The 21748-nt window shown below is 36.9% G+C and overlaps 1 protein-coding gene, 1 non-coding gene and 1 pseudogene across 2 annotated transcripts; 2 read left to right on the top strand and 1 right to left on the bottom strand.

The window, feature by feature from the left end:
- Positions 1–2491: 2491 nt before the first annotated feature.
- LOC125208740 (small nucleolar RNA R71) lies at positions 2492–2598 on the bottom strand. The gene has a single exon (XR_007174219.1). It is a non-coding gene; the product is annotated as a small nucleolar RNA R71 (small nucleolar RNA).
- Positions 2599–3230: 632 nt separating this feature from the next.
- LOC148923235 (uncharacterized) lies at positions 3231–5761 on the top strand. The gene is made up of 5 exons (XM_089061436.1): positions 3231–3753; positions 3864–4195; positions 4775–4962; positions 5066–5092; positions 5158–5761. Exons 1-5 carry the CDS (start codon positions 3231–3233, stop codon positions 5759–5761), a joined length of 1674 nt encoding a protein of 557 aa, XP_088917562.1.
- Positions 5762–8488: 2727 nt separating this feature from the next.
- LOC148923234 (uncharacterized) lies at positions 8489–9602 on the top strand (annotated as a pseudogene).
- The last annotated feature ends 12146 nt before the right edge of the window (positions 9603–21748 follow it).

Here is a 21748-nt window from a genome sequence, read left to right as displayed (position 1 = left end):
AAAATCGAATTGAATATGGAATACGGAGCATATTGTATAGAACTTCAAAAAAATGCAATATATAATGCATTAGTATACAATAACATATTGTACGACATGCAAATATTCCAAAGAGAAAATAAAATGCATATAAACATGGAATTTCATGAACATGCAATACGCAATGCATTAGTATGCAATAAATGAATGCAGAACATGCAAATTTTTTAGCAGGAAACATAAACTGCACATAATTGAACTCAAGAATAGAGAGAAGATCAGGCAATTATCATGCCCAATACCGAAACAGAACACTAAATCTCATAAATATTTAAGAGTCATGAATTGCACCTTTGAGAGAGAAAAAAAAACCAGAACCAACTCAGATTGATGACAAACTCATAGTTTAGGCTTGTTTTATGGGTGATTAGAGAGTACTTTTGATGGTTTAAGATGTAAAAAATACAGGGTTTTCACCACATATACACTAATTAGGTGAGTTAATGGGTTTGTCGTAGTTTTGTGATGAAAACGGGTTGAAACGAGCCGAAGCTGAATTTTGAGGAGTTCTCTAGAAGAAAAACCTACCGGGTGTTTCCCATTTCTCGGAAAACCCGGTCGGGTGTTTTGCAGAAGCTATGTGGACTCCAGAAGGAAAACCCGACCGGGTGTTTTCCATTTCTCGGAAAACCCGGTCGGGTGTTTTGCAGAAGTCGGGCTTCGGGAAGAAAACTCGGTTGGGTGTTTCGCCACTTACAAATCACCCGACCGGGTGTTTTGTATGCGTGCTCACTTAATCCTGATTTTCACTCCGAGTATAAAAGGGTTCTTACTCATTTTCGAACCCTAACTTCCCCCACTGTAAAATAGAGAGAGAAATCGAGAGATTCAAGAGGATTGAAGGCAAGGAGGCTTCCATCTTCAAGAGATTGAAGAAGAAAGATTCTCCCCAACATCAAGTCCACCTTAGGGAGTTCTATTTTCCATTTCTACTATGTTTTCCTTTGTTGCTTTTGTATTTTCTTTTATCTTAGCTTCCACTATGAGTAGCTAAGTCTTTATTAGGGATATTGGTGAAGTTTGTATGGAATCCATGAGTTAAACCTTGATTTATGCTTATCTATCTCTTTTGTGGTGGTTTTGTTGGTTATTGTGCTTTTTCATTGTCTAATTGCTTAGCTAACAATTGGATGTCTTGTTCTAATCATTGTCATTGAGAGATAATTGGTTAGATTGTTAAATAATCAACAACTCCGTGCGTTTTATGTTATCGAGAGATGCATAGCTAGAGAGAGGGCTTGGGTCCGTAGGTTTTAGGAGTCGGTCTTGAAGTGTAGGGAGGAGACTCCGATATTAGAGGCCGATCAACGCGTTAGATGCACCCGAGAGGGGGTCTAACCAATTAACCCGACCTTCCTAGCCACACATGAGATCCAATAGATGAGCATGATCCCTAGGTGAACACCCGTGATCCATACCAACGGATCCATATCCCTACATTCCCAATTTGAGTGGAAACTACCCTTTATTTGCTTTAGTTTCCTAATTTGTTCTTATTTGCTTACTTGTTCTTTGATCTTAGTTAAGAAAAACCAAAAACCCTTTCTATTAGTCTAGATAGTGTTCAAAGTTGCATCGTAGTACTCAAGCCGGCATTTAGTCTTTGAGGATCGATAATTTCAACTTGCCACGTGCTACATACCCCATACACTTGTGGGTGACATATATATTGCAAATTTAGCATGAGTCAAGTTTTTGGCGCCATTGCCGGGGACTAATTTGCTTTTGTGTTTGATATTGTGATAAGATAGAGAATACTAGTTTAGACATTTACTTGCTTTATTTAGTTTAGTTTTATAGTTTAGCTCTAATTTTCCTTTGTTTCCTCTCTTGTGTTGTGTAGGTTTTTATGCTCACGCGCTCAAGGCATCTACCCCTTGAGCCGATTAATTTAGAGATAGAAGCCGCCAATAGAAGAAGAGGAGGACGAAGGAGGAGAGCACGAGCTCAACATCTAGTTGAGCCAATGGAAAATCCAGATGGAAATAACGAGGAAGTACCACCTCCACCTCCCCTTAATCAAGACCAAATCATCCTCCTACAACAACAAATGGAGGAGATGAGAAGGGAAAGAGAGGAGGAAAGGAGAAGAGATGCACCAGTTAGAAATGCATTTGGGAATGTTAATATCCCAATGCCACCCATTGATCCAAGAGTGAATGCCAACAATTTTGAGTTGAAGACGACATTGATCCAATTTGTGGAGCAACGTGTTTTCTCGGGAAGGCCCACAGAGGATCCTAATATGCACTTAGCCAAATTCTTGGAGATTGCCAACACAACCAAGCTTAATGGGGTTCCCGAAGATACAATCAAGCTTAGGCTATTCCCATTCTCATTGACGGGATATGCTAGAGATTGGTTTGATAACCTTGAGCCGGGCTCGGTTATAAGTTGGGAAGACTTAGCCAAAAAGTTCTTGGGGAGGTTCTTTCCTCTTAGCTCTACTCTCAACCTACAAGCGGAGATCTCCCATTTTAAAATGAAGAGCCAAGAGTCTATGTTTGAAGCATGGGAGAGATTTAACGCTTTGTTGAAGAAGTGTCCTAACCATGGGCTATCTCCGGGCCATCAAGTGAGCCTTTTCTATAATGGATGCTCGGAATTTATCAAAAGTCAACTAGACTTTGGTTCGGGAGGATCATTCTTAGATAAGGGGGTCGGTGAGTGCAAAAAGATGCTTCAAAGGCTTGCATACACTAGCAAGAGTTGGAGCTCGGGTCGAGATGGCTCTATGCCGGTAGCTTCGGTTGTTGATTCAGATGCATTCAATCTCCTCAACCAACAAATGATGATTCTCAATCAAAAGGTGGATAGCATAAGTTTGGGGATGGTACCCAATGTAGAGCCTCAATCTACCGTAGAGGATGTTAATTATGTGCATCAAGGGGGAAACCAAGGAGAAAATCAAAGGAACTTCTACAATTATCGCCCCAACAATGGGGGTGGTAATTACCATCCATCCTTCAATGCACATCCAAATCTTTCTTATGGGAATCCAAATAATGCTATTCAACCAAGTGGGGTTAACAATGCACCTAACACTTCAAAGTCTTCAATTGATGTTACCAATGAGCTTCTAAAAGCTTTGATGGAGAAGACCGATGGGATTATGAAACACTCTACCAAGAGAATTGATAAAGTTGAGACGGCGGTAGTAGAAGTTACTACAAGAATGGGGGCAATATGAGATGGTCAACTTGACGGAGAGTTGTAGTGCAATTATTCAAAAGAAGTTACCGACCAAGAAGTCGGATCCGGGAAGCTTTACTATTGAGTGCACTATTGGAAATTGCTTTGTGGAGAATACCTTGTATGATCTAGGTGCTAGCATCAATCTTATGCCATTGTCCTTCTTCAACAAGTTGAATATTGGCAAGTTGAAGTCCACTAGCATTACTTTGCAAATGGCCGATAGATCTATATCATACCCATCGGGCATAGTTGAAGATATTTTGGTGAGGGTGAATGACTTCATATTCCCCGTTGACTTTGTGGTGTTGGACATGGAAGAGGATAAAGTTGTACCTCTTATATTGGGGAGACCATTCCTTGCTACCGGGAAGGCCATGATAGATGTTTCAAAGGGAGAGCTTACACTCCGCCTTAATGATGACAGTGTGATATTTTCGATATATGAGGCTTTGAAGAGGCATGATGTGGAACCGGGAGGAAGTCTTCAATATTGCAATGTTGTGACCGTGATGGATGAGTGTGTTGGAAGAGTGGCACCGGCCTCTTACTTGGATGATCAATTAGAGAGATGCATTATTCTTACTCTCTTGATATTTTAGATGCTAACCTTGAGCTGTTGGAATTTGTAGGTGCTTTGGACTCGGCTAAGGAGATTCCTAGATCACGTCGTCCACAATTTTTACCTCTTAGGGATGAAAGTGAAGATAGCAAGCAAGAAGTGGAAAGCAAGAAGCTTGAGTTGAAGCCACTACCATCACACTTGCAATATGCCTTTCTTGGAGAGAATGATACTTTTCTGGTAATTGTATCATCTTCTCTCTCTAGTTCCGAGTTAGATAAGTTGTTGAGAGTTCTTAGAAAGTACAAGAGTGCTATTGGGTGGTCCATATCGGACATCAAGGGAATAAGCCCAACCATTTGCATGCATAAGATTCACTTAGAAGAGGGGTACAAGCTTAAGGTACAAGACCAAAGGCGATTAAATCCTATTATGCAAGATGTTGTTAGAAAATAAGTGTTGAAATGGTTAGATGCCGGGATCATTTATGCTATATCCGATAGTGAGTGGGTGAGTCCTACTCAAGTGGTAGGAAAAAAGGGGGGTACCACCGTGGTAAAAGGAAAAAATGATGAGTTGATAGCTACTAGAGTGGTGTCCGGGTGGAGAGTTTGCATTGACTATCGTGCTTTAAATTCGGCTATTAGGAAAGACCATTTCCCCCTCCCTTTTATTGATCAAATGTTGGATAGGCTAGTCGGACATGAGTATTATTATTTTCTTGATGGATACTCGGGTTATAACCAAATTTTGATAGCCCCCGAGGATCAACATAAGTCCGCTTTTGTGTGTCCCTATGGTGTGTATGCATATAGAAGAATGTCTTTTGGGGTTTGTAATGCCCCGACTACTTTTCAAAGATGCATGATGTCTATTTTTCATGATATGATTGAGGACATTATGGAGGTTTTTATGGATGACTTCTCTGTTTTTGGCATGACATATGATATTTGCTTGAATAATCTAACCAAGGTTTTGCAGAGATGTGAGGAGACCAATCTAGTTCTCAATTGGGAGAAGTGTCATTTTATGGTTAGAGATGAGATCGTGTTAGGGCACAAAATTTCATCCGAGGGACTTGAAGTGGATAGAGCCAAGATAGCAGCCATTGAGCAATTGCCACCTCCTTCTAGTGAGAAGGTCGTGAGGAGCTTTCTAGGCCATGCGGGGTTCTATAGGCGTTTTATCAAAGATTTTTCACATATTGCTAGACCCCTTTGTCATTTACTAGCTAAAGATGTAAAATTTGATTTCACCCTTGAATGTGTGCAGGCGTTTGAGTAGCTCAAAGCGGCATTGGTGAGCGCTCCAATATTGATCTTTCCTGATTGGTCGCAACCCTTTGAGATCATGTGAGATGCAAGTGATGTAGCGGTAGGCTCGGCTTTGGGGCAAAAGAGAGACAAGCTATTCCGGGTGATATACTATGCTAGTAGAACATTGGACTCGGCTCAAGTTAACTACACCACTACCGAGAAGGAAATGCTTGCGGTGGTCTACTCATTTGACAAGTTCCGCCCTTATCTCATTGGGGCCAAGACTATTGTCTTCACTGACCATGCCGCCATCCGTCATCTTTTTGCAAAACAAGATGCGAAACCAAGACTTATAAGATGGATCTTGCTTCTTGTTGAATTTGATTTTGAGATCCGAGATAGAAAAGGGTGTGAGAACGTAGTGGCGGATCACCTATCAAGATTGGAGCATGCTAGTGAAGAGGAGAAGTTGAAGTTGGTCATAAATGAAGAATTCCCGGATGAACACTTGTTCTATGTGGCTCAAGGCAAGGTGGCATGGTATGCTAACATAGTGAATTATCTTGTTGCTAAGGTAGTTCCGGATGGGCTCACTGATTATGCAAAGAAGAAGTTCTTCCACGATGTGAAGTTCTACTTTTGGGATGAGCCTTGCCTCTTTAGAAGATGTGCCGACATGGTGATTAGAAGATGTGCTCCTAAAGCGGAATGAGAATACATTATTATGCATTGTCACTCCGCACCAAGTGAGGGACATTTTGGAGCGAACAAAACCGTGATGAAGGTGCTTCAAAGCGGCCTTTATTGGCCAAGTATCTATGGAGATTGCCAAAAGTTCGTGATGCATTGCAATGAGTGCCAAAGGACCGGGGAGGTGTCAAAGAAGAAGGAAATGCCAATGACCCCTATTGTGGAAGTTGAGTTGTTTGATGTTTGGGGGATCGACTTCATGAGCCCCTTTCCATCATCATGTGGCCATCAATATATTCTTTTGGCGGTGGACTATGTGTCTAGATGGGTAGAGGCTATTCCTACCCACACCAATGATTCCAAGGTTGTGATTAAGTTTGTCCAAAAGAATATCTTCACAAGATTTGGCACCCCACGAGCTCTAATTAGTGATGAAGGTTCCCATTTCAATAATCGATGGTTGGCAAGTGTGCTTACTAGATATGGAGTGAAGCATAGAGTAACAACACCCTACCAACCTCAAGCTAATGGTCAAACCGAGTTAGCCAACCGGGAGGTGAAGCAAGTTCTAGAGAAGACGGTGAGCATAAATCGAAAGGATTGGTCACTTAAACTTGATGATGCATTGTGGGCATATAGGACGGCTTATAAGACACCCATTGGGATGTCGCCATATCAATTGGTATTTGGAAAGTCGTGCCACCTTCCGGTAGAGATGGAGCATCGCTCATATTGGGGTGTGAAGAAATTGAACTTGGATTTCTTGAAGGCCGGAAAGGAAAGAATGCTTCACCTCAATTTGCTAGATGAATTTAGGAATGAGGCTTATGCCAATTCCTATATTTATAAGGCAAGGTTGAAGACCTATCATGACAAGATGATTGAAAAGAGAGAGTTTTTCCCAGGGGATGCGGTGCTACTCTACAATCATAGATTGAGGTTCTTCCGGGGCAAGCTCAAGTCTAAATGGTCGGGGCCATTCACTATCAAAAATGTGATGACCAATGGAACAATGGAGCTTATTGGGGCCGATGGAAGTACTTTCATAGCAAATGGCCACAACATCAAGAGGTTCTACACAAGGGAGCAACAAGATGAGGTCTTCGTTGTGACCTTGACCGAATGATGAGAGCTTGAAGATCGTCGGGCAAACGACGTTAAACAATTGCGTTGAAGATCGTCAAGCAACCCCTAGTAGGTACAATTTTATTTTGTGTCAATGTGTTTTTCACTCATTTTAAGGATTTTTCTTTGTTTTAGAGTGTTGGAACAGGAAAATGGGAACGAAAGAGTGAAAAATGGAAGGAATGAAAAAAATGGGTTGGAGTCCAGAGGAAAAACCCGACAGGGTGTTTTTCATTTTCTGAAAAACCCGGTTGGGTGTTTTGTCGAAGCAAGCGGGAGTCCAGAGAGAAAACCCGACCGGGTGTTTTCGATTTTCTAAAAAACCCGGTCGGGTGTTTTGAAATGCCGTTGGGGTCCAGTAAGAAAACCCGACCCAGTGTTTTCTAATTTCCAGATCACCCGGTCGGGTGTTTTGTTCGGATATATAGTATGCGTCGCAGAAAACCCGGCAGAAACACCCGGCGTCCCATTCTCGCGAACCCTAGCCCCCAAATCCGAATTCCGGTGATTTCCTCTCAATTCCTCTCTTCCAATCTCACTTCTACACTCTAATATTTCTCCTACTCTCTCTTTTACACATTTTAAACCATTTATGTGGTGGAATTTTGTGAGAACAAGGCAAGAAGCTAATTTTCGAGTTCTACTTGAATTAAGCCTTAAAGGTATGAATTTCTCCCTCTATTCTTCTCTACCCATGTATTATTGTTGTTTATAGAGTGATTTTTGGAAGAATATGATGAATTTGATGCATAATCGTGGGTTTTTGAGGATTAAGTGTGGATTTAATGTAGAATTGCTAGAATGGGTGATAATTTAGAACTTGTGTGCATAATGTGAAGTTGAATGCGTTGATATGTTGCCTTGTTGGACTTTGTTGCTCATTTGTTTAATGTTGATGAACAGTTGGGTTTGTAGAATAATAATACAATCAAAGGATGGTGTAGTTGTGAGTAATATTGGTTTGAATTGTTAACAGTTGTGATTGATTGGTTTTGGAGGAGAATTTGGCTACAAGCATGGGGATTGATGATGATTTTTGTGATATTTTGAAGTGAAATCTTTGAGCTTTACATGTTAGAACAGGGATAGGATGAATTTGTACATCTCTTGAGCTTCAATTGTGATTTTGTGTTTAGTTTCTTTTGTTATATGCTTTGATTGTTGATATATAAGCAATTATTAGGAGGTGATGCCTACTCTTGTGTTTTAAATGATTAGTTTGATGACAGAGATTAGTGAAAAGTACTCCATGATGTTAACTTGTTGAATGTTAGCCTTTGAGCTAAGTTTGGGGAAGTACTTTTACTTTGTTGGTTGATAGATTTTTCTAGGTTTTGATTACATTGCAATCTAATACTTGGCATTTGTAGGTACAATGGTCCTTTCAGCATCAGCATGCTCGGTCGCCCTAAGAACCGCAGAGGAGCGGGCCAAATGGAAGGTTCTGGCCCGACAAGATTACAAGGTTGCTAGGCAACCTTGTCGGGCGCTTCTACATAATTTGGGCCTACTACAATGCTTTGATGAGCTATGTAATGTGGGGGAACTCAATGGGATCTTCACAAGGGAGATCGTTTCCTACCACCGCCTCACTCTCGAGTTCTTAACCACATTGGTGGTACAGATGCGGGGAAGGAGTATTGCAGCCATACAGTTTCGGCTAAGGAACACGGAGTATGAGCTATCCATGGAGGATCTAAATGAGATTTATGGAGTTCAAAAACAGCCGATTTTGGAACGACATCACCTTAGAGACCGAGGGGTTCAAGGCCACCCGGGCCAAGAGCTCCATGATCCGGAACCCGGTTCTCCGATTAGTCCAGAAGGCTTGCAACAATCATCCCTTTGCACGTGCCGAAATAGGGAGTGTACAAAAAGATGAGCTATTTTTGCTATGGTGCCTTGTACACAAAAGGCCAATGAATATGGTTCACTATATTGTGAAGAATATAGAGCGAGCATCAAAGAGGAGTACGGGGACTATATGTTGCGTTGCTGTGGTGGGTGCAATTGCGCGCCACTTGGGTGTGAATACAAGGGGACTTGAGCCGGATATAGGGTCTACGGTTATGGACATTGAAGCACTCCGGAGATCACATGATCTTGGAGTAGATAGAGGCCAGGCCTTTTTCTTGCAAAGGTTGAAGGATCACTTCCCTCTTCCGGACCCCATCAACACGTACATCAATGGGCCCGTGGAGAAGAGAAATTGGAAGATGAATTCCCCAATCCACCAAGCCATCGCAGCCCGATTCCCGAATAGAAGATTTGAAGAAGTTGATCCGGATGAGTATGAAGAATTTGAACATGCAGCGTTTCTTGAGGCTCCCGAGGTCCCCGAGCACTTGATGATAGGGCAGGCGAATGAAGATGAAAATGAGGTTCACGAGGAACCCAATGAAGAGATGCCGCCATATGGTGATGAGGGAGTCGGGACAAGCGCTCAGAGGACAAGAAGCTGCCAAGAGAGAGAAGAAGAGGATTACAGCTCGATCAACGAGAGGATGGCACGTATGGAGCTTCGGCAGGAAGAACAATGGGCCCGGAACGATGCACGGCTGACCCAGTATGAGGCGAGGTGGAACCAGTTCGAAGCTCAGAATGACGCGCGATGGAACCGGTATGAGGAGAACTAGAGTCAATTTACCGAGTTCAACACCGCGCAATGGGCCAACCTCAATGCTCGGTTCGATGAATTTCGCGGCCCTTGGCAGTATCCACCTCCGCCTCCACAGTGAAGGTCCATGGGAGATCCACTCTCTTTCAAACTTATCCTAGCTTTGCTTGGAATAAGTTTGGGGGGGTGTCTAGTGGATTCCCTCTCCTCTCTCTCTCTCTCTCTCTCTCTCTCATACTCTCTATTTGATGATACCTCGCTTGTACGCCTTTTTTTTAATGCTATTTGATGATCATATGTGGACATGTAATCTTAACTCATGATATTCTTTGATTTTGGATTTTGGGGAGTGTTCCTGATGCACTTTTTATTAGCACTAAATAAATCTACAAGTATACAGAGTATATATAGTATAGCTAAAGGTTAGTACCGGATATCGAACACGGGGAAGACGAACACAAAGTGTCTATCCTCTACTAAGACTCAAATACTATCTGGAAAAACAAGTGGGTTTTGAAAACTTTTGGAAAACTAAAAACAATAGAAAGCATAGACCAACTAAAAGCGAATAAAACACGGAGAAAGACGATAGAGATAAGGGAATCTCAGGGATGTGTGTTCACAGTTATGGTTATACAAAATTCGAGCTACAATACCCTAGCACAGTTATTACTTTGATAGAATGAGTCACCTAGCTTATGCTCATGCGATACAAACGTTGATTACAAGATTAGGGTTGTCAATCCTAACACGTAACTCCAAAAAGCTCCTAAGACCCTTGAAAAGTCCTCACTCTCAATTAACAGTGCCGTTTTAAGGGAAGCTAACTGTAGCGTCTACTAAGTGGATCTAACTCGATAGAACTCTGTCACAGTTATGAAGCAAGTTATATTAAATCATACACGATTGTGTCACTCAATCATGCAGCATCAAAACTACTTAGGGAAGAAACAAAGTAAAAACAAAACGAATATTAGATAGAAAAAGGAATTTGTATAACCAAAGTCGTTACTAACACATCCCTAGAATCCTATGAGTTTAGTTACACATAAATGAATATGCTAAAAACATAGATTGAAGGGAAGACAATTTGAACATGAAACTAAAGCAAATAAAACCCGTAGGTTGAATCCTTGTCGTTCTTGATGTTCTTGAAATCCTTCTCCAACTCCTTGCACCAATGAAGTACTCTAGGTCTTGATTTCTATGAAGTATTTTGCAAGTAGAAGTTCTCTCCTTTTTGATGAAGCTTGAGGCCTTATTTATAGGGGAAAGCCATTCTTTGTTGTAGAAGGAAAAGATCTCCAAAATATGGTAAATCTGGGCGCAAATCTAGGGCTTCTCGAATTCGCCGCCTTTCTCCGGCGGGCCTACGGACCTTGGCCGGCGGTCGCCGCGTTGGAGTCCAGAGAGTCTGTTCCCTCGGCGGCGGACCGCCGCACGTCTTCCGGCGGTCGCCGGACGAGACTTCTCTTCCAATCACATTTTTCCGAGGCGGACCGCTGCATCGATCTGCCCGCCGGGCGCCGGCGGTCGCCGGTCGCCGTCTGACTCCAAATTTCCAAACTTGGCGTTTTGGCTCTCTTTTTCGGCTCAATTATGCACATTTCTCACAAAACACGTCAAAATACCAAAATAGACAAAATATGCAAATAATGGACGTGTAGAGTGACTTTGTCATTAAAAACAGACCAAATAATGGCCTTAAAACAGTGCAAAATCCGAGCGTATCATTTCCTTGTTTCTTTGTTCCAATTGTTTTTGTGTTTTTGTTTCTTTTTAGGAATGTTTTTCTTGTTTTCTTAGTATGTTTAATAATCTCCCTTGGGTAGAATGATAGTAGGGTGAGAGAAAGTGATGTTTGAACGAGTGTGAGGATTTGTTGGAGGAGTTGCCAATGATGATTTTGTGCAAAAAATTTCGAAAATCTTGTTGATATGGCTAAGTAACATGTAATTTTCATTTCAAATTGCCTAAAGTGAATCGCATGGTGCCTTGTCTTTTGCCAAAATGACCTTGTGAGAATTAAGCCTATACTATCACTAAATGTGTGTTTTATCTCAAGCATGTCATATGTTTCTAGAACTTGCTCGCGATCTCCTTGAGTCTACATAGTGGCTATAGAGATAAGGGAGGATGATAGGCCATTTTTATTAGCCAAATCCTAGTTTTACCCGTTATGTTAATAATCCTTGTTAGCCCACTTTGAGCCTATAAACCTTTTCTTTGACAAACCGAGGGGTTGGAATTTTCATGTGGTACTTTTGAAAAATCAACGAGAAATGTGGAAGTGATGTTGGCATATGAAAAACAAGTTTGTTGAGTTAGAAAAGAAATGGAAAGAAAAAAGAAAAAAAAATAGTGATGATATCATGCAAAGCATGGAGAAAAAGAAAAAAAAAGGGAAAAGAAAAGAAAAGAAAAATGAAAGCGAAAAATGGTGAGCAATTGACATTTGCTGAAAAAGGGTGCCTTGAAGGTTGAAAAAGAGGTATTGAACAAGAGTGGAATGTTGGTAGATGGGAAGAGTCTAGGCAAAGCCTAGTACTAGCTAAGATTGGGGAAGAAAGTTGGTGAAATTGAATATGTCATATCTTGGAGATTAAAGTCACTTTAGCCAAAAATTACCTCACCTATCCAAAGAGCCTGCATTACAACCTATAGAAAAGACCTTTCGGACCTTAGATCTTTAATCACACCTAGTAGAAGAGAGTGTAGATTTCGAGCAAGCATATGGTAAACTATGCATGATTTAATGATTTGAGAGTTATGTCATGAGCCTATACACTTTGAGAGTGAGTGAAATTTCTAAAATGCACATTGCATTTTCTCCTTATGAGGGCGAATTGGCAAGGTTGAGTACATGATAGTAGCTTGAAGCAATACTTTATAATGTTATACTTGTCTACGAGGCCATTGATACTTGTTGATTACTTTATTTCTACTGAGACAATGATGACACTCCAACATCCTTACATGAGTTTGTCTTCTTATTTTCTTCTTCTTGTTTAGGGACAAACAAGTGTTTAAGTTTGAGGGAGTTGACAAACTCATAGTTTAGGCTTGTTTTATGGGTGATTAGAGAGTGCTTTTGATGGTTTAAGATGTTAAATACAGGTTTTTCACCACATATACACTAATTAGGTGAGTTAATGGGTTTGTCGTAGTTTTGTGATGAAAACGGGTTGAAACGAGCCGAAGCTGAATTTTGAGGAGTTCTCTAGAAGAAAAACCTGACCGGGTGTTTCCCATTTCTCGGAAAAACCGGTCGGATGTTTTGCAGAAGCTATGTGGACTCCAGAAAGAAAACCCGACCGGGTGTTTTCCATTTCTCGAAAAACCCGGTCGGGTGTTTTGCAGAAGTCGGGCTTCGGGAAGAAAACTCGGTCGGGTGTTTCGCTACTTACAAATCACCCGACCGGGTGTTTTGTATGCGTGCTCACTTAATCCTGATTTTCACTCCGAGTATAAAAGGGTTCTTACTCATTTTCGAACCCTAACATCCCCCACTGCAAAATAGAGAGAGAAATCGAGAGATTCAAGAGGATTGAAGGCAAGGAGGCTTCCATCTTCAAGAGATTGAAGAAGAAAGATTCTCCCCAACATCAAGTCCACCTTAGGGAGTTCTATTTTCCATTTCTACTATGTTTTCCTTTGTTGCTTTTGTATTTTCTTTTGTCTTAGCTTCCACTATGAGTAGCTAAGTCTTTATTAGGGATATTGGTGAAGTTTGTATGGAATCCATAGGTTAAACCTTGATTTATGCTTATCTATCTCTTTTGTGGTGGTTTTGTTGGTTATTCTGCTTTTTCAATGTCTAATTGCTTAGCTAACAATTGGATGTCTTGTTCTAATCATTGTCATTGAGAGATAATTGGTTAGATTGTTAAATAATCAACAACTCCGTGCGTTTTATGTTATCGAGAGATGCATAGCTAGAGAGAGGGCTTGGGTCCGTAGGTTTTAGGAGTCGGTCTTGAAGTGTAGGGAGGAGACTCCGACATTAGAGGCCGATCAACGCGTTAGATGCACCCGAGAGGGGGTCCAATGGATCCATATCCCTACCTTCCTAGCCACACATGAGATCCAATAGATGAACATGATCCCTAGGTGAACACCTGTGATCCATACCAATGGATCCATATCCCTACTTTCCCTATTTGAGTGAAAACTACCCTTTATTTGCTTTAGTTTCCTATTTGTTCTTATTTGCTTACTTGTTTTCTGATCTTAGTTAAGAAAAACCAAAAACCCTTTCTATTAGTCTAGATAGTGTTCAAAGTTGCATCGTAGTACTCAAGCCGGCATTTAGTCTTCGAGGATCGATAATTTCAACTTGCCACGTGCTACATACCCCATACACTTGTGGGTGACATATTTATTGCAAATTTAGCATGAGTCAATTGACAACACCAAATCGAGGCAGCAGAAAAATGATTGGAAACAACCCAAAATAAACTGGTAAAACGTCGTAAAATCCCCAACTCTCGTCTCTGTATAACTGCAAGAAATCGCACAATAAAATAGAATAGATGTTAGGTATAGAAGAAATCGCCGCCTCGGGATTATGAAAATCAAGGTAGGCCAAAAAAATGATTTTGGAGTTGGAAGCAAGAGTAATGGAGGATTGGGGAGAGAGAGGTTCATTTCCGTTTCTGCGTCTGAATAAGTGGGATGGACCAAAATTGATTCAAATTAAACTACTGTAATATGACTAAATTACCCTTGTTAAGCAATATTTTCAACACAAAAATGCAATCTGTGCTCTGTTTTTGGAAATTAATCATAGCCGCCTATTATAAGATCCAAGGGCTGAAATAAGATGTATGTTGGCAATCTAAATAAGGTGGTACCCTAGTGCTCCCCTATATATATATATATATATATGTTTGTGTTAAAATGACAACACCTCTTAAGGTAACATCATACCACCAATCCTAGCCAACTATTTGTACATATGGACGAATAATCAGCTGCCATGTGGCAATCATAAAAATTGCTCAAGGGTAAATTTTCGCGGACTGCAATATCCAATACGGTAGACTGCAATTTTTCCCGCCTACAATATCCAATACGCTGGACTGCAATCTATAGATTGCAGTCTAGTGTATTGGACTGCAATCTATAGATTGAAGCCTAGTGTATTGGATATTGCAGTCTAGTGTTTATAATATTGCAGTCTAGCGTGGTGTCACAGTGTCATTTTAAGAGTGTTGTCATTTTAACGCACCCCTATATATATATATATATAATATTTATGTCATATTTATAGGATTATTATTATATGGAGTATATAAAATCCATTTTCAGTCTCATCTACAAGAATTGTTTTTTGTCAAATTCACCGACAAGGTTCCATGAAATGAAGATAATGTTGCTCATGATTTTATAATTTGTTTTTTATTTGGTTGTCGAAGTTTTATAAATTTGAATATTAGAATGATTGTATAAAGTTTAATTATTTTGTACTTTTTTATGTAGTTGAATAATAGAATTATTATTTTTTTAATATTTTGGGTATAATATATTATATTTCCATATAACGGGTATAATGGTATGTCATACCGAAGTTCGGTATACCGCAAAAGTACGGTATACCGGGATGCGGTACGGTATACCAAAAACACGGTATGGTATCGGTATAAAAAACTATCATACCGAATTTACGGTATACCGAAAAATTCGGTACAGTATCGGTATGATGTTTTGTCATACCGTAATTTTCGGTACGGTATACGGTATGACACTCAAAGTATGGTATACCGTACCGAACCACCCCTAGGACCATGTGACAAATAGATTCGAAGTCTATTACAACTACATTTTTTCCTTTTTTACTGTATGAATTATGCATTATAACACATGCCTCTCCTAAATGCCTATTTCTAGGGTGTGATGGGAGAATAATGTATTTACACCCTCCTTTTTCTAAAAAATAGAAAGTCTTTCCATTTTTAGTTCGTTTCCTAACTATAGAAACTCTTCCATTTTGGCTTCTTTCTTTCTACGAGGCGAGATTCATTTTCTGCTAACACACCTTTTCTTTTCTTTTAGTCTCTCTTACTTTATCAATATTGCGTTAAAACCCGTGCAGTTTAAAAGTTTCTATTTTTAGGAAATGGGTGAAGTACTATTCCTTCTCATTAATAGATAAAAATGGATAAAGAGTTTAACTATATACTATAAGCAGACTCGAAACACGTTTTATAGTAACTCTAACACTAATTATACACCAGCATTCCGTTTCCAAGTTGAGAGAAGTACGACCTTGTTATTTTGAACATTACTTTGATCTCTCATTTTGATACCCATTTTGAATTGAGAATCTTGAAACAACAGCTTCAAAAATAAAAGAAAAAAAATTAAGTCAAGACATAGTGAATGATGAGTCATGTGGTGTTTGAATGGGTTGGTTAACAGAAATCATATTCTCGCCTCACTTTTGACTCTAGTTTCATGTTTCCAGTTTCAACCGCAGTATTTGTTAAGTTTTAGATTGATTTATTGTCATTAATTCAGCATAATTGATTGCCACCAACTCCTGCTTTTCATTACCATGCAATTATTTGGTTCTTAAAAATTTTCATACCTAACTTTTCTTTAACCTAAAAACTTTACCGTATTTAAATTTGAATATGATGTGCAAAAGGGATTGTACAACATATAAATGAGACTCGCACTTTTGACCTCTAGAAAACTCTCTTTTTTCATACTTTAGATTTTACATCTAATAAAAGCAACAAAGTAGAATTGTAAAGTGGTTTTTGTTTATGATAAAAAACTAAAGCACAAAAAGAAAGGTTAGATCAAAAGGGTTTGGGATATTTGTTTGCTGATTCAAGGGAAATTAGAGAAGCACAAGTTGCAAGTAAACCCCATTGCTAATCTTCCCTGACCCGTTAAGTTCCTAGTTTGCCCAATTATCTTCAAAGTTATAGTACTTTTTTTTTCATTTCTTTTTGGATTGTAAATAAACATAAATTTTAAACGTCATACCACAGTGGACTCGAACCGTAACCTTTGGTTTGGGAATTATTCAAAATTATACTTTGATAATTGATAGCTCATTGTGTTTCAATTTTAGTGTGAATCATGTTTTACGGATCTTGACTTGTTTATTTCAATAGAAATAGTGTATTTACGTTGTTTGAAGTTGGAATATCAATAAGTGAAATAAGAATTGATGATACCTTAGGATACCGATATCTTTTCCACATAATTTTCTCCATGAATCTTGAATATAGTTTGTATTGTTTTTATTATTTATTCTCATAAATTGTTAGAATTATAGTATTTGATTTAGTTTGTTAAGATTTGATTGTACAACACATTTTATAAATATGTGCGGAGCATCTCATTATAATTAAGAATGAAGAATAAAATAAATATATAAACCGTCGTTCTCTTGTCCCCATCGATCTTTTCATTCTCTTATTATTTCTCTTCAAATTATTTCTAAATATGTATTAATCCCTAATTAATACTCCATATCACCATATATATAGTTAATTATGTTCTCATCCAATAGCATGCATATGTAAACGATGATTGCTCTAAAGCTATGATCGGCGTTGATTAATGCATATGTCGGGATGTGATTAAGGTGATATTTGGAATATGTAGAAGGTGTTAGTTATAAAGTCATTAGTCGGCAAAAAAATTTGGGCCACTTTTTTTTGTCGTGAATGAGTGAGATGGGGATGATCGATCGAGATTCCTTGGCTCAACTGATTATAAATAATTCTAATTCTAAAAATTGAGATGTATAAAGAATTCGAGAAGAATACTGTCGGCATATCTTTCTAAACCTAATAGTATCATATAATTCTTTTTGTTTATATATAAAAATCTGAGGCCAACGGTATTAACTACCGTCAGTCGTTGGGACTGAAATTGGTGGGGCTACGAATCTTTTTCAAGGGTTACATTTTGATTAAGACTTAATCAATACTTTTAAGTTTTTTTATGCGACCTTCATTACCTTTTTTTATGTCATTCCGTTAAGACTAACTTTACATCTTTGACAAATTTACTTACTAATTACGGTGCTAATGCCAATGCCAATGCCAATAGGATTCACATCTAACACCCAACAAATTTTCTCTTTGTGTGGATGCGCTTGTATTACATTTTATACTCGCATGTCAATTATAAATCTTGATCACCTAAGTTACTTTGATAATAGTATTAGTATATATCATGCATTTGGAAACGCAGTGATAACTAATCTAATAAACATAACCCGAATGCAAGATCTATTAGTTTCACCCTACCTAATCTATATATAGTTAAAACTTGGATTAGAGGTCCTTAAAATAAGAGAAATTTGAGAGACAAGTTAATGAACGCGTGTGTCGACTGATTTGAAAATTTATGAAATCCAACCAAACGAGTCAAAACCACCGCCAAATATCTCACATTTATTACAGGTCAAAAAGTTATTCACTTTTCCACCTCTAATTAGAACCATGTGTCCAAACAAATGCCTCAATTTCTTAAAATTAGGCTTTTCTTAACCAATAGATCCAATTACTGTCCACGTTATGCTCGCAGTTTTTTGTGAACAACGAATTCATGTAGTTGAAAATGAAAGGAAAAAGGACTTATTAGAAATGAGTCATTCACTCTCTTAAAACACTTCATAAAGGAGAAATGTTATCCATATATTTAGATTAGATGGGATCTTCATCAAGTCGATGCGGGACATATTTAGATATTTAACACGCCACTGCACGTGTGGGCTGAAATGACATATCGGACTTCCATCACGTGGATAGGCAAGACAAGAGATAAGAACCATCATCGATGTGGGCTGGATGAACATCGGTCTTCCACTCGTTAGGTATATAAGAGGCATAGAGAAATCAATCATCGATTGTGACCCGCTCTGATATCGTATTAGAAATGAGTCACTCGTCAAAGACCTACTTATAAAGGGAGAGTTATCTAAATTTATATATATTAGATATGATCCTCACAAAATTGATATGGAATAAGATTTAGACATTTAACATGACACAAGATTCAAAATGGAAAACTTAGAAATATTTCATGATTTTTTATTTTATTTCAAAACAAGATTTTCGTATAAATTAGTTTAGCACAAAATATTCCTAAAACGAAAAATGAAAGATTGTTCAATTCTTATTAAGAGCTCCTAAATATAATAAGGTAATTTTATCATCGATGGGATTTGTATCGATCACCTTTATTTTGTAGCACACCAAAGATCAATATGATTCTAATTTTGGAAACATCAAGTAGACTTTTCTACTATCCTATTTTGGCGATGAGTGATGATTTAGAGACATAATGTCTTCAAGCCATAATACCCCTATGTCACTTTGCCATAAATCAAATTATTATATAGACTAATATACCCTTATTTTAAATTATAAAAGGAAAGACAATTCATTTATTATATCTTTTATCTAAGTAATCAATCAAATTCATATCAAAAGTCAACTCATCAAATTACACTCTTTTATCAAAATATACTCAATCATCTAAATATACTCAATCAAAACTAACGAGATTAAACAATTGCATAAATCTCAAATATATTAATTTCTCACTCCATAAATCATAAAAATGACTACATGCATATACATACTTAATTTCTTAGTATTATCATCCAACGAAATAGTTATACTCATTCGAATTAAATTATTTTATTAGTATTAAATAATTACTAAAATTCTAAGTCATAAAAATGACTATATGTATATACACTTAATTTTTAATTGTTACCATCCAACGAAATAGTAATAATTATTCGCATCAAATTATTTTCTTAGTGGTATTAAATAATTATTAAAATTCTAAGTCGTAAAAATGACTACATAAACACACATACTTAATTTCTTAGTCTTATTATCCAACTTATATGGTAATAGTCATTCGCATCAAATTATATTATTAGTATTAAATAATTATTAATATTCTATGTCTTAAAAATGGCGACATGCACATACATAATTTCTTCGTGTTATCGTCCAATGGAATAGTTATAGTCATCGCATCAAATTATTTTATTAGTACTCTATTAAATAATTATTTTTTAAAGAGAGTATTAAATAATTATTAAAATTCTAAGTCATAAAAACGACTACTATGTGCATACACTTCATTTTTAATTGTTATCATCTAATGAAATAATAATAGTCATTCACATCAAATTATTTTATTAGTTGTACTATAAAATAACTATTAAAATTCTTAGTCATAAAAATGACTACATGTATATACATACTTAATTTCTTAGTGTTATCGTCCAACGAAATAGTAATAGTCATTCACATCTAATTATTTTATTAGTACTAAATAATTATTAAAATAGTAATAGTCATTCTTGTATAAAGTATTTTAATAATATTAAATAATTATTTTATTAAATCTATTAAATACCTATAAGTTTAGAATTTAAAAAATATTGTATAAAGTATTATTTAAATAAAGGTTAATTTATTATATTAAATTAAATTTTAAATAAACTAATACGTAAGAATACTTCAAAAGCATATTTATGTAATGAATTTAAATAAACTAATATTACCTAATAACTTGTTTGGAAATTTACGAGAGATTGATAAGAAGATTTGAATATATATTTGCTTAAATCAAGTCATCCATAAATATACACGTAACTTTCTTAAGCAAGTAATTTTTAAATATAAATAAATGTTTCATATGCATAAGGGTAGTATGGTATATATAGAAAATATAAATTTAAATAAAAATTTAAAATAATCTAAAATGACTATTTTAACCTCATTATAGCATTATGGCTTGGAGACATTATGTCTCTAAAACATTTTCCTTATCGTTCCATCAATTAGATACCTATAGAGAGCCATTGTGTTTGATTGGGTACATCGATTTCATTGAATTCAGGTGAAGATTTGGACCCAATTAAAATTTAAATGTTATACTTTATCCAATTATTTTCTGTCCTTCTTTAGTTTTGCAACTTTAAGTTTCTGTTTTTTTTTTTTTTTTTTTTTTTTTTTTTTTTTAACTTTAAGTTTCTGTTATTATAATAACAATAAACCCTTTATTTAATTTTTATTTCTGCCAAATTCACCTGTATTTGCCTAGATATGATTTTAGGGGAAATTGAAGTTTGCTTAAATAGCGTGTTCCAAAATTTTCAAAGTAACCAAAATTTGGATTTATATCTTTGTATGAATCTTCATAGTCTAAGACTCTAAATGTTTTTTTCATTTGACTCCTACTTATCCATATCATCCATAGGAGACACTTAGCTAGACAGATATGCACGACATCAATAATATAAAACATTCAGGCTACCTAAATATTTGGCCGTAAGATGATTACAAATGATGTTAATTAAATATATGACTTAAGCCGAAATTAAAAATTTTAATTAATTAAATTCCATAATTTTTAATTTTATTCAGTAACAAGATATATTAATCCTAAATATTTATGCATGTTTTTGAATGCGTGCATAACTACATTAATACCTTAATTATTCAAGTGAACTAAATGTAGCATCCTTATTTAGAACATTGCAAGAAAAATTATAATTTGATTAAAAAAATTTAGTGCCGCCCCAATCAAGAAGATCTAGATTACTCATGAACGAAATTAAACACCTTAAACCTAATCTTTCGATAGATGATCATATAGAGACAGTCGTCATTGTAAAATGATTTTCTATTCTGAAATTCTGGTCTCTCTTGAAAGTTTAATTCTAAATGATCATTTTGTGCAATTTTAATTAAGTTTACAGCCTCAATAGAGTTCAGTTTCAATTTTAGTTCAGTCATAAAAAATCATCATTTATTGAGAAAACCATATTTGAGAAGGCAATGCAAACTTAGCATCTGATAAGTCAATAAAATACTTTCTCCGTCTCACAATAAGAGTCACATTTAACATTTCGAGTGTACCTCACATTCTACAAACTTATTTTACTCAGATTTTACTATAAAACTAATATGTATAAGTAGGACTCATAATTCACTAACTTATTCAAACCACTTTTCTTGTGTTCGAATCAAATATGACTCTTATTGTGAGATGCAGATAGTAATATAAAGTGATAAATGCAGCGCGATAAGATAAAACAAAATTCGGAAAATATTAATGGAGAAAATATAATAAGTGAGATAATGAGTCACAGATGAGAAAAAGTGAACCATTTTCCGTGGCCAAAGATCCTAAAAGTGAACCTAAAACCTAGGTCGACAAGGTCATCGATTGAATTTACTATTTTAACCCCCAAGCGAAGTAAATTACAAA

Source organism: Salvia hispanica, chromosome 6 (genome assembly GCF_029641045.1).
Source record: "Salvia hispanica isolate PSC_SH4W2 chromosome 6, Shi_PSC_v1, whole genome shotgun sequence".
NCBI classification, from domain to species: domain Eukaryota; kingdom Viridiplantae; phylum Streptophyta; class Magnoliopsida; order Lamiales; family Lamiaceae; genus Salvia; species Salvia hispanica.
Note: the sequence above shows the minus strand (reverse complement) of the source record. Positions and strands in the feature narration are given on the sequence as shown.